At 37.5% G+C, this 13909-nt stretch overlaps 1 protein-coding gene across 2 annotated transcripts in view; it reads right to left on the bottom strand.

The window, feature by feature from the left end:
- Positions 1-5727: 5727 nt before the first annotated feature.
- Positions 5728-13909, bottom strand: part of SAMTOR (S-adenosylmethionine sensor upstream of mTORC1) — a 69976-nt gene continuing 61794 nt past the window's right edge. For both annotated transcript variants that reach the window (XM_081537136.1, XM_081537135.1), the window contains one exon: positions 5728-8951. In XM_081537136.1, coding sequence (XP_081393262.1) covers positions 8322-8951 — 630 coding nt within the window. In that variant the 3' untranslated portion in view covers positions 5728-8321. The remainder of the gene's footprint in view (positions 8952-13909) is intronic.

Genomic DNA, 13909 nt, shown 5'->3' with positions numbered 1-13909 from the left:
CAGCATCAGGGTCTTGCCAATAAGTTGGCTCTTTGCATCAGGTGGCCAAAGTATTGGAGTTTCAGCTTCAGCATCAGTCCTTCCAATGAATATTCAGGGTTGATTTCCTTTAGGATTGACTGGTTTGTTCTCCATGCTGTCCAAGGGACTTTTAAGATTCTTCTCCAGCACCACAGTTTGAAGACATCAATTCTTCGGTGCTCAGCCTTTGTTATTGTCCATCTCTCACATTCGTACATAACTACTGGAAAAACCATACCTTTGACTATGGACCTTTGTAGGCAGAGTAACAACTCTGGTTTTTAATATGCTGTCTAGGTTTGTCATTGCTTTTCTTCCAAGGAGCAAGCATCTTTTAATTTCATGGCTTCAGTAGCAATCTGCAGTGATTTTGGAGCCCAAGAAAATAAAGTGTCACTGTTTCCATTGTTTCTCCATCTATTTGCCATGATCTTAGTTTTTTTGAATTTTGGGTTTTAAGCCAGCTTTTTCACTCTTCTCTTTCACCTTTATCCAGAGGCTCTTAAGTTCCTCTTCACTTTCTGCTATAAGGGTGGTGTCATCTGCCTATCTGAGGTTATTGATATTTCTCCCAGCAATCTTGATTCCAGCTTGTGCTTCATCCAGCTCGGCATTTCGCATGATGTACTCTGCATATAAGCTTATGGCCTAATTCTTCGTTATTTTCTTTTAAATTCAAAAATAGTTTTCATGTTTGGTACTACTGATAGGCCCAGTCTTAGAAATTGTTAAAATATAATGCTTCCCTGGTGGCTCAGATAGTAGAGTCTGCCTGCAATGCAGGAGACCCAGGTTCAATCCCTGGGTTGGGAAAGTCTCCTGGAGAAGGGAATAGCAACAAGTATTCTTGCCTGGAGAATTCCATGGACAGAGGAGCCTGGTGGGCTACAGAACCTAGGGTTACATATAGTCATACACTACTGAGTGACTTACACACGCACACACACACGATGGAAAACAGTTACCAATATATTCAATTATTAAAGACAATCAGTGACATTAATGATAAATGTTTTATATTATTGCAAAAAGTGGAATAGCTTTCTATTAATTGAGCAAAGGTGCTATGTTTAAAAATAAAACTCACAATTGAACACTGCTTATATAGATTCAAAATTACTACTCAGTAGTGCATCTGTAACAAAATTCTTATTTGAAAAATACATACTAAACTACCAAGCTCATTCTGAAACAAATCTGGGATGAAACACACATTTAAATCTGACTTTAAAATAAATTGATTCCAATTGTTATGGTTTGAATTTCTCTAAGACAAAATATTTCAAGGAATTAGATCTGGTAGACAGAGTGCCTGATGAACTATGGATGGAGGTTTGTGACATTGTACAGAAAGCAGGGATCAAGACCATCCCCAAGAAAAAGAAATGCAAAAAGGCAAAATGGTTGTCTGAGGAGGCCTTACAAATAGCTGTGAAAAGAAGAGGAGTGAAAGGCAAAGGTGAAAAGAAAAGATGTACCCATTTGAATGCAGAGTTCCAAAGAATAGCAAGGAGAGATAGGAAAGCCTTTCTCAGTGATCAATGCAAAGAAATAGAGGAAAACAATACAGTGGGAAAGACTAGAGATCTCTTCAAGAAAATTAGAGATACAAAGGGAATACTTCATGAAAAGATGGGCACAATAAAGGACAGAAATGGTATGGACCTAACAGAAACAGAAGACATTAAGAAGAGATGGCAAGAATACACACAACTATGCAAAAAAGATCTTCATTGACCCAGATAATTAGAATGTTGTGATCCCTCACCTAGAGCCAGACATCCTGGAATGGGAAGTCAAGTGGGCCTAAGGAAGCATCACTATGAACAAAGCTAGTGGAGATGATAGAATTCTCCTAAAAGATGATGCTGTGAAAGTGCTGCACTCAATAGGCTAGCAAATTTGGAAAACTCAGCAGTGGCCACGGGACTGGAAAAGGTCAGTTTTCATTCCAATCCCTAAAAAAGGCAATGCCAAAGAATGCTCAAACTACCACACAATTGCACTCATCTCACACGCTAGTAAAGTAATGCTCAAATTCTCTAAGCCAGGCTTCAACAGTACGTGAATCGTGAACTCGAACAAGGTGTTCAAGTTGGATTTAGAAAAGGCAGAGGAACGAGAGATCAAATTGCCAATATCCATTGGATCATCGAAAAAGTAAGAGAGTTCCAGAAAAACATCCGCTTCTGCTTTATTGACTACGCCAAAGCCTTTGACTGTGTGGATCACAACAAACTGGAAAGTCCTTCAAGAAATGGGAATACCAGACCACCTGAACTGCCTCTTGAGAAATCTACATGCAGGTCAGGAAGCAACAGTTAGAACTGTACATGGAACAACAGACTGGCTCCCAATTGGGAAAGGAGTATGTCGAGGCTGTATATTGTCACCCTGCTTTTTTAACTTATATGAAGAGTACATAATGAGAAATGCTGGGCTGGAAGAAGCACAAGCTGGAATCAAGATTGCTGGGAGAAATATCAATAACTTCAGATACACAGATGACACCACCCTTATGGCAGAAAGTGAAGAACTAAAGAGCCTCTAGATGAAAGAGAGTGAAAAAAGTTGGCTTAAAGCTCAACATTCAGAAAACTAAGATCTGTTCCCATCACTTCATGGCAAATAGATGGGGAAACAGTGGAAACAGTGACAGCCTATTTTTTGGGGCTCCAAAATCACTGCAGATGATGACTGCAGCCATGAAATTAAAAGACGCTTGGTCCTTGGAAGGAAAGTTATGACCAGCTTAGAAAGCATATTAAAAAGCAGAGACAATACCTTGCCAACAAAGGTCTGTCTAGTCAAGGCTATGGTTTTTCCAGCAGTCATGTATGGATGTGAGAGCTGGACTGTAAAGAAGGCTGAGCACTGAAGAATTGATGCTTTTGAACTGTGGTGTTGGAGAAGACTCTTGAGAGTCCCTTGGACTGCAAGGAGAACCAACCAGTCCATCCTAAAAGAGATCAGTCCTGAATATTCATTGGAAGGACTGATGTTGAAGCTGAGATTCCAATACTTTGGCCACCTGATGCGAAGAGCTGACTTATTTGAAAAGACCCTGATGCTGGGAAAGATTGAGGGCAGGAGGAGAAGGGGACGATGGAGGATGAGATGGTTGGATGGCATCACCAACTCAACGGACATGAGTTTGAGTAAACTTTGGGAGTTGGTGATGGACAGGGATGCCCGGCATGCTGCAGTCCATAGGGCTTTAAAGAGTCAAACATGACTTGAGTGACTGAACTGAACTGAAAACAAAATAGGGTTTAGAAAACTTAAATACTTTTCTCCTTTGGTAACATTTCAGTTCAGTTCAGTTCAGTTCAGTCGCTCAGTCGTGTCCGACTCTTTGCGACCCCATGAATCACAGCACTCCAGGCCTCCCTGTCCATCACCAATTCCCGGAGTTTACCCAAACTCATGTCCATCGAGTTGGTGATGCCACCCAGCCATCTCATCCTCTGTTGTCCCCTTCTCCTCCTACCCCCAATCCTTCCCAGCATTAGGGTCTTTTCCAGTGAGTCAACTCTTCGCATGAGGTGGCCAAAGTATTGGAGTTTCAGCTTCAACATCAGTCCTTCCAATGAACACCCAGGACTGATCTCCTTTAGGAAGGACTGGTTGAATCTCCTTGCAGTCCAAGGGACTCTCAAGAGTCTTCTCCAACACCACAGTTTAAAAGCATCAACTCTTTGGCGCTCAGCCTTCTTCACAGTCCAACTGTCACATCTATACGTAACTACTGGAAAAACCATAGCCTTGACTAGACGAATCTTTGTTGGGAAAGTAATGTCTCTGCTTTTTAATATGCTTTCTAGGTTGGTCATAACTTTCCTTCCAAGGAGCAAGCGTCTTTTAATTTCATGGCTGCAATCACCATCTGCAGTGATTGTGCAGCCCCCAAAAATAAAGTCAGCCACTGTTTCCCCATCTATTTTCCATGAAGTGATGGGACCAGATCTTAGTTTTCTGAATGTTGAGCTTTAAGCCAACTTTTTCACTCTCTTCGCTCACTTTCATCAAGAGGCCTTTTAGTTCCTCTTCACTTTCTGCCATAAGGGTGGTGTCATCTGCATATCTGAGGTTATTGTTATTTCTCCCAGCAATCTTAATTCCAGCTTGTGCTTCTTCCAGCCCAGCGTTTCTCATGATGTACTCTTCATATAAGTTAAATAAGCAGGGTGACATATACACCCTTGATGTACTCCTTTTCCTATTTGGAACCAGTCTGTTGTTCCATGTCCAGTTCCAACTGTTGCTTCCTGACCAGCATACAGGTTTCTCAAGAGGCAGTTCAGGTGGTCTGGTATTCCCATCTCTTTCAGAATTTTCCAAAGTTTATAGTGATCCACACAGCATCTAGAAGTCCTTAACTAAAATGTTAGCTATTGTAGCATGCTCGTTTGTTGGGTATTATGTAATTTGTGTATGTGTGTGAGTGCTGAGTCTCATTCGACTCTTTGCAACCACCAATAATCTTGGAGAGCTTTGTGTTCAGTGAATCATGGATTTGAATTTTCATTGTAAACTGTTATGGACGTTCTGGTTTTGAGGAAGAATAAAATTTATCATGATACCAGCATTCTTTGTAATAAATGTTTTTATTATTATTTTTTTGGACTAGTAATTTAGATGAATGTTTTTCACCTTTAAGTATGTTATTCTCTCAGTTGCATCCAACTCTTTGCCACCCATGGAGTATAGCCACCAGGCTCCTTTGTCCATAGAATTCTCCAGGCAAGAATACTAGAATGTGTTGCCATTCCCCTCTCCAGGGGGTCTTCCCATCCCAGGGATCAAACCAGGTCTCCTGCATTGCAGGCACAGTTTTTACCATCGTAGTCATTCACTAATAATTTCCAACACCAAGAAGGACCCAAATCTTAAGTGTACATTTCTCTTACCTAGTATGTAAACTCTTGAAGAGGAATACCATTGCAGCCCTGTGCTCAGGAAAGTGTGGGAAAATGGAGCAAAAGCTCAGTTCTATTTTTTTCTTGCCTTTTACAATCAGAATTTTAGTTTACACTTTTCTAGAGGGATGAACAATATATCCCTCTTATCTATAATGTTTGTGATTTGCTAAACAGTTTTTGTTTTACAACATTTTTTTTAACCTTTTCAATTTTTATGAAACAAATTAATGGAGTTAAGCAGAGGCAAAGGTATAGGAGCAGGAGGCAATCATTCCTAGATACAGATATTATCTTCATGTAGAATGCTTGTCATCTTCATTAGATCATATTCCATGAAAGCAGGGGGCTGTGAACATACCAAGCCCTGCTGTTTCCCCAGCATGTTGTACATGGTAGAATTCAAATGTTTCTTCCGTGAATAAAGAATTCCTTCACATTGTGAGAAACCCATCTGCTGCCCTAAAATAACTGGTATACTTAGGTAATTTATCTTGGATGTAATTTTCAAGGAAAGTAGGATATGATATAGTTGACAAATAATGAACTAGAATTTATGTTGGTTGTTGTCCTCGCTCGTTGGTAAATAGTATGACAATAGGGAGGCTACCTGAGCTCTCTGAATCTCAGTGAATGAATTTATGAAATTAAGGGACTGGACTAGATGAAACCAGCTAGAAAATTCTAAGTCATTTAAGTTTCAAATTGCTTCCTAATTCTGAAATCACTTAGTGAGATTAGGTAAAGACCACAAAACTTTCAATTTGTAAATAATAGACAATGAATATTAGAAAATTTAAAATTTTTAATAAATGTGCTTTGTTCACAAAATGTGAAAAAATACAACAAACACAAACATACATTTTCAGGTAAGCCACCTCCCACCACTTGGCAACTACCATATAAACCACTTGATCTAGTCATAATCCTGAAGAAACCAAGCAAATGATCATTTGTTTTTGAGAACTGTTTTGGAGAATACTGTTGTGAATGTGACACGAGGCCCCTTAACTTTATATCCAAATGATATCATTTTCAAGAGTACCCATACAGTATTAGAAGGCTCTATGGACTTCTCTTGTCATTATGTAGAGAATCTGGCTCCAAGCCACAGGAATGCTTACATTTTAACATTTATATGTTAAATTGGCTTTGGTGGATATTAATACATATTAGTTTAAATCCTGTGCCAACCTAATTTTGAAGATGAATTTACAGTAACAAATGAGATTTATATATCCAAACAAACTTATACTAAATCAGAGTATAGGTTTTTATAAAGAGATATTTCTTTAAAGTACTATTTAAAATACACCATGCACACTTTGGAGCATAAGCAGAATCAACATCTGTAAACAATCAGAAGATTTTATAGCACCAACATTTTAGCTGTAACACAAAGGCTAAATCCAAGGTCTAATACTTACACCAGCCTCTCAAAAGTAGTTTTCATTTACTTTCAAAGCACTTTTGTTTCGTATGTTGTTTTCTTTGCCCTTAAGATGGCATTTAGCCCAATCACAGAAAATGACTGTATGGTAAAGGGGGTACTACCAACACACATTTCTATGTTACCCTGAAAACAGTACTTTTTTTCCCTCCTTCTTTTGGGTGAGCTACAAGATTTGACCTGTAGTGCTTAACTGGGAAGAAAGTCCTAATTTTTCTTTATAATTAAGTAATCATGTTATTGGAAGTAAATGCAAAACCTCAAGTTACTTCTGGCACATTTGAGCAACCAATATTTATTGCATTTACTCAACTGACTTTTAGGTTAATTGCAATCTTGTTACTTTCATTAATTTAGAATTTGAAATTTAATTTGAAATATTGGGTACACACACTCAACCATTTGTATCTTACAGGGTAAATTTTGTATTTCTAAATAAAGTTTGACATTCAAAGGTAACTACAGCAATTCACAATAAGCACAAAAACACTGTTACCAGAGTAAAGAAGTGCAGTTTATGAATTTAGGGTCAACTATTGAAAATGCAAGTTTCCTTTAAAAACACACACACACAACATTAACCATGAAATCTGAAACTGTGATATTTCAGTGCAAAAACCTCAGTATGAGGTAATTTTAATGTAATAACCACTTGAAAAAAAAATCCACACAGTGGCACTCTTAAAAATGATAGTTTACATGACAATTGCTGGCTGACAAGACAATGTGGACTAAATGTTCTTAGCCATTTAAACATTTAAACTGATCTTGTCTTGTTGGACATATATTTCTCCTTAATCATTTGCTTCTGATTCAGAAACACAGAAAGGCATTTATCAGTGTGGAAAGGGAAAATTCCCACAGCCAACTAATGTTTATATATTCAAAGACAAATTTCTGCTAGGGCTTTAGATAGAAACTAGAATACCGAAAGGTCAAAACCATTTTATGAGATTACCAGCAGTGGGTTAATTTAAAATTTTTCTATATAGTTTCCAGACTTGTAGTGCAGCACCTCCTTAACGGAAAGGTGAGGACCCTATTAAGGTTGGTCTAGGTAGAACATAAGCTCTCTTACAAGTGCAAACCCTTTCACAAAGGTGTGTTAGGTCAGTATCGAGTATTATATTGTTCCTTGCTTAAATAGAAAATTTTGTAATGAAACCTAAATTTAAAAAAGTAAAAGTGAATTCTCACAGTTAAATATACTCACCACCAATGCCCAAATCAACAAGAAGGATATGGAAACTCTATTTTGGCAATGGTGTTTACTGTACGGTGCTAATCAAATTAGAATACATACGTTGGGGGAAATAGATCCCCAATGTCTGATGTTGCCAAATGAGCAAGAAAGAAAAAAAATCATCATCAATTCCAAAAGGTCTAGGGAATGTTGAATCATCAGACAAAACTGAGCCAAAATGGCTTTCTATAACAGGTAACAATTTAGTTAGAAAAAAAGAATAAGATAAGTGCATCACAAAACTACTAAACCAATCTATCTCTGTCACATTTAACCTTGTGAGTCATCAAAGTGCAATCTACAGCTTTCTACATACATATTTTAGTTTCTCATTGCAATGGTTTAAAGTCAACACTGAGAAGATGAAAATAAAAATACATAGCAAATTATGCTTCATTTTTCACAATAGCACTAAAGAGAAAAAGGTACCTTTCTATAATATCTTAGTGCTAAATGCTAAGTAACAGTGGTTTCTGCTAGGACAGGAGTCACTCTGCATGAAACATTAAGCTTTCTCTATAAGAATAAATTTTAAAATCCAGAAGTAGAAAAAAATAGCAAACTCTGTAAACCTTTGCATTTCTTCTATGCAAACCAGGTTTTAAGTACTGAGTTCATGTTAGTATTTCTGATTAGTGTAAGCAATTAAGTTTAGGAGTCTGGATTGAAAGGGTCTTTTGCTTTTATATTAACTTAAAAGTAATATGGGGTCTTCTAGCTCATAGAAAGGAATAGAGCTGGCTTGACTTTCTCCAGAATCTGAGTCATATGGAGCATCAGGGAGCTCTGTGAAACCATACGCTAGTTGTTCATCTTCTGTATCTGATCGAACGTAGCAGGAAGGGTTAGAATATTCCTCATCTTCTATACTGTTGAAATCTTGAGGAATATATAACATCCCTGGATAGTTCCTACTAACCAAGTCACTTGTGGTTTTTAGGGAGGTTTTTCTAAATGCCATCAGATGCATATGTGAAAATTTTGAATACTTGAAACGTTTAAAGCCCAGGGACTCTATAGCAATCTTCCAGCTTTTCATCATCATAGCATGACGGTTCTGATGGGAGGAATCAGGTGTGATGATAAGCAATAAACCATTTAACACTAATAGTTCATGGGCTTTCTTGCAGCAAATCCATCGCTGGTAAGGTGATGGAAAATAAGAAAGAAGAAGAGAGAAAACAACCACATGGAAAAGTTCTCCAGGAAGAGAATCAATAGGGTTTTTCAGCTGCTTCAAAAAGGCATCTATAGCATCTTGTGCAAGCTGGAGTGGTTGCTGAAGCTGCAAGTTCAAGAAGTCACATTTATATACACTCTGCAAAAAGGAAAAAATAAGACATACTGAGAATTTAAAGATTACTTCCATCGAACTACACAAATTTTAAACCAAACTCTTTCACAGCATTTCTATATAATTCAAGCTTTAAGTATGTACCTTTCACTTCTAAATTATTCCACTTACACAGACTTTTTCAACCAAACTTTTACTCAGAAAAATCTGAGTAATTAAGCCTAGAGAATTTCTAGTCATCATTTAAAAAAAATGTATTTCTGAGAAACAATTAAAAATACTTTTCAAATATATATTTTTTAAAATATTAAGGCTTTGTTTGAAATTTAACTTGGGTAAGAACTTACAGGGATGATTTATTTCTACACTTAGTCATACTTACATTCACTTAAACATTTATAGTTACCTAAAACAGGCTGGTATAAAAATAACTTTAAACAAGAAATACTATGAAATGAAGATGAACCAAAGAAGTCAGAGGACAATGAAAGTGGATTTATAAATTCTTAAAAAAGCAAAATACCAAATCTTTTTAAAGTCATGTAAAACATCTTTTCAATCCTTAACTTTAACCATCTCAAAAGTAGTTTAGTTTTAATAATATATCTATTGAAATAAACTACATATTAAATTTAATTAACTGAGTCAAGTGACCGTGAGGTACACTACAAGTAAAGAAACAGCACTGTATCATTTGCTGAATATTAAAATTATATGAAAATAATCCAGAATAAGAAAGCAGTTTTAAAATTAGAAAAAAGTAGCTATCCTTATATAAAACAAGTTAACTAATTATCAAAGATATGAGCTAATACCTTAGTCCCTCATTAGTGTGTAGACAAGCTAGTCACATAAGCATCTGGACTATATATTAAGAAAAGCAATACATAAAGTTTTATTATATGGAAAAAGATTGTTTTTCTTCTTTTGTTCCTTTTGGAGGGGAGACAGCAATAGCTTTATTGAAGTATAATTGACATACAACCTAAAGTAATAACCGACACACATTTAAAGTATACATTTTTAATAAGTTTTAAAGTTTATACACGTTTGAAACCACTACTGTAATCAAATGAAGAACAGATCCACACTCCCTAAAGTTTTCTTGTGCCCCTTACATAGCCCTTCCTTTTATCCTCCCTGTTCTTCCCCGTCACTAGGCAATCACTGTGGAAAAGGCAATGGCAACCCACTCCAGTGCTCTTGCCTGGAAAATTCCATAGGCAGAGGATGCCTGGTAGGCTGCAGTCCATGGGGTTGCACAGAGTTGGACACGACTGAAGCGACGCAGCAGCAGCAGCAGCAGCAGCAGGCAATCAATCACTGATGTGATTTCTATCACTATAGATCAAGTGTGTATTTTCTAGAACGTAACGTTAAGTGGAATAGTATAGAATAATGTACTCTTATTTTGCCTGGCTTTCTTCATACAGCACAATTATTTTGAGATTCATTCTTTTTTTTTTTTTGGCATGTATTGATAGTTTATTCCTTTTAAATAGCTGAGGTATGATACTATATAAAAGATATACCATGGTTTGTTTTTCCATATACCTTTCATATATAACTTGGTTGTTTCTAATTTTTGGCAGTAACAACTAGAGCTGCTATGAGAATTCCTGTCTTTGAACGGACATGTTTCAATTGTCCTGGCAAATATTGAGGAAAGTGGTGGCTAGATCATATAGCATGTGCATGTTTAACTTTTAAAGAAATTCCAAAACTATTTTCAAAAGTGCTTACACTGAATTTTACATTTCTACCAGTAGTTTACGGAGAAGGCAATGGCACCCCACTCCACTACTCTTGCCTGGAAAATCCCATGGACGGAGGAGCCTGGTAGGCTACAGTCCATTGGGGTCGCTAAGAGTCGGACACGACTGAGCGACTTCACTTTCACTTTTCCCTTTCATGCACTGGAGAAGGAAATGGCAATCCACTCCAGTATTCTTGCCTGGAGAATCCCAGGGACGGCAAAGCCTGATGGGCTGCCGTCTATGGGGTCGCACAGAGTCGGACACGACTGAAGCGACTTAGCAGCAGCAGCACCAGTAGTTTATGGGAGTTTCAGTTTCTCCACCTCCTCCTTGACACTTGGAATGGCCAGCCTTTTAAATTTTCATCATAGTCATAGGTGTGTAGTAGTATACTGAGGTTTGAATTTGGCTTTTCCTAATAAGTAGTGACGTTTACCTGGGTATCTTCTTTGGTGAATTATTTGTTCAACTTTTTGCATGCTGAAAAATAACTGGGTTGTTAAAAACCTATTCTTATTGAATTTTGAGAGATCTTTATTATAGATCCAAGTTCTTAATCAGATATATTGCTTGAAAACATTTCTCTCAGATTATGGCTTGTGTTTTCATTCTCTTAATGGTGTCTTTTTCTTTTTTTATTGTAGTATTGTTGATTTACAATATTTTATTAATAGTTTCAGGTGTTTAGCATAGTGATTCAGTATTTTTATAGATTATATCCCATAAAAGTTATTACAAAATAATAGTTAAATTCCAGAGTGTTGTACAATATAGTCTTGTTGCTTATCAATTTTATATATAGTAGTTTATATTTCTTCATCATATACTCCTATCTTGCCCTTGTTCCCTTTCCTCATCCCCACTGATAACCACAAGTTTGTTTTCTTTCTTTCTTGCACACTCCAGACAGAGTGTGGGCCACTGCAGAGGGAGAGCACAGCCCACAAGTTTGTTTTCTATATCTGTGAGTTTGTTTCTGTTTTACTATATACATTCATTCATCTTTTAGATTCTATATATAAGTGATAACATATAATATTTGTCTTTCTCTGTCCACTGCTTCACTTAATCTGATAATCTCTAGGTCCATCCATGTTGCTACAAATGACATTATTTCATTCTTTGTTATGGCTAAGAAATAGTCCCATTGTGCATATATACCACATCTTCTTTATCCATTCATCTTGTTGATGGACACTTAGGTTGCTTCCATATCTTTGCAATTGCAAATAATACTGTTATGAATATTGGGGTGCATGTATGTTTTCTAATTGGAGTTTTCTCCAAATACATGCCCAAGAGTGGGATTGCAGGATCATATGGTAACTCTAGTCTTAGTTTTTTAAGGAACCTCCAACAGTGTAGGTGGGTTCCCTTTTTTTCACACCCTCTCTAGCATTTATTTCTTGTAGACTTTTTAATAACAGCCATTCTGACTGGTGGGACGTGGTACCTCATTGTAGTTTTGATTTGCATTTCTCTAATAATTAGTGATACTGAGCATCTTTTCATGTGCCTGTTGGCCATCAGTATGTGTTCTTTGGAACAATGTCTATTTAGGTCTTCTGTTCATTTTCTGATTGGGTTTTTTATAAAATATATAAAGTTGCATGAACTCTTTGTGTATTTTGGAAATTAATCCCTTATCAGTAGAATTGTTTCCAAACATTTTGGTTCTCTTTTGTTTCACTTATGGTTTCCTTTCCTATGCAGAAGCTTTTAAGCTTAATTAGGTCCCATTTGTTTACTTTTGTTTCTATTTCCATTATTCTAGGAGATGGATTAAAAAAATATTGTGATTTATGTCAGAGAGTGTTATGCCTATGTTTTTCTCTAGGAGTTTTATAGTATCTGGTCTTATATTTAGGTCTTTAATCCATTTTGACATGGAACAACAGACTGGTTCCAAATAGGAAAAGGAGTACATCAAGTACTCTTGCCTGGAAAATCCCATGGATGGAGGAGCCTGGTAGGCTGCAGTCCATGGGGTCGCTCGGACACCACTGAGTGACTTCACTTTCACTTTTCCCTTTCATGCATTGGAGAAGGAAATGGCAACCCACTCCAGTGTTCTTGCCTGGAGAATCCCAGGGACAGGGGAGCCTGGTGGGCTGCCGTCTATGGGGTTGCGCAGAGTCGGACATGACTGAAGCGACTTAGCAGCAGCAGCAAGGCTGTATATTGTCACCCTGCTTATTTAACTTATATGCAGAGTACATCATGAGAAACGCTGGGCTGGAAGAAACACAAGCTGGAATCAAGATTGCCGGGAGAAATATCAATAAACCTCAGATATGCAGATGACACCACCCTTATGGCAGAAAGTGAAGAAGAACTAAAGAGCCTCTTGATGAAAGTGAAAGAGAAGAGTGAAAAAGTTGGCTTAAAGCTCAATGTTCAGAAAACTAAGATCATGGCATCTGGTCCCATCATTTCATGGAAAATGGATGGGGAAACAGTGGAAACAGTGTCAGACTTTATTTTTTTGGGCTCCAAAATCACTGCAGATGGTGATTGCAGCCATGAAATTAAAAGACGCTTACTCCTTGGAAGGAAGGTTATGACCAACCTAGATAGCATATTGAAAGGCAGAGACATTACTTTGCCAACAAAGGTCCATCTAGTCAAGGCTATGGTTTTTCCAGTGGTCATGTATGGATGTGTTGGATGGTGAAGAAAGCTGAGCACCGAAGAATTGGTGCTTTTGAACTGTGGTGTTGGAGAAGACTCTTGAGAGTCCCTTGGACTGCAAGGAGATCCAACCAGTCCATCCTAAAGGAGATCAGTCCTGGGTGTTCATTGGAAGGACTGATGTTGAAGCTGAAACTCCAATACTTTGGCCACCTCATGCGAAGAGTTGACTCATTGGAAAAGACCCTAATGCTGGGAAGGATTGGGGGCAGGAGGAGAAGGGGATGACAGAGGATGAGATGGTTGGATGGCATCACCAACTCGATGGACATGGGTTTGGGTAAACTCCGGGAGTTGGTGATGGACAGGGAGGCCTGGCGTGCTGTGATTCATGGGGTCGTGAAGAGTCGGACACGACTGAGTGACTGAACTGAACTGAACTGACTGAATCCATTTTGAGTAGATTTTGTATAGATGTTAGAGATTGAGCATTTTTTTGAACATTAAACCAGTCTTACACTCCTGGAATATGTCAAACTTTGCCATAATTTATTATCCTTTTTGAAATATTATTGGGTTCAATACGCTAAAATT

The sequence above is a fragment of the Giraffa tippelskirchi genome, chromosome 10, assembly GCF_054371585.1.
Source record: "Giraffa tippelskirchi isolate mGirTip1 chromosome 10, T2T-mGirTip1v1.2.pri, whole genome shotgun sequence".
Taxonomy (NCBI): Eukaryota; Metazoa; Chordata; class Mammalia; order Artiodactyla; family Giraffidae; genus Giraffa; species Giraffa tippelskirchi.
This window is presented reverse-complemented; position numbering and strand designations above follow the sequence as displayed.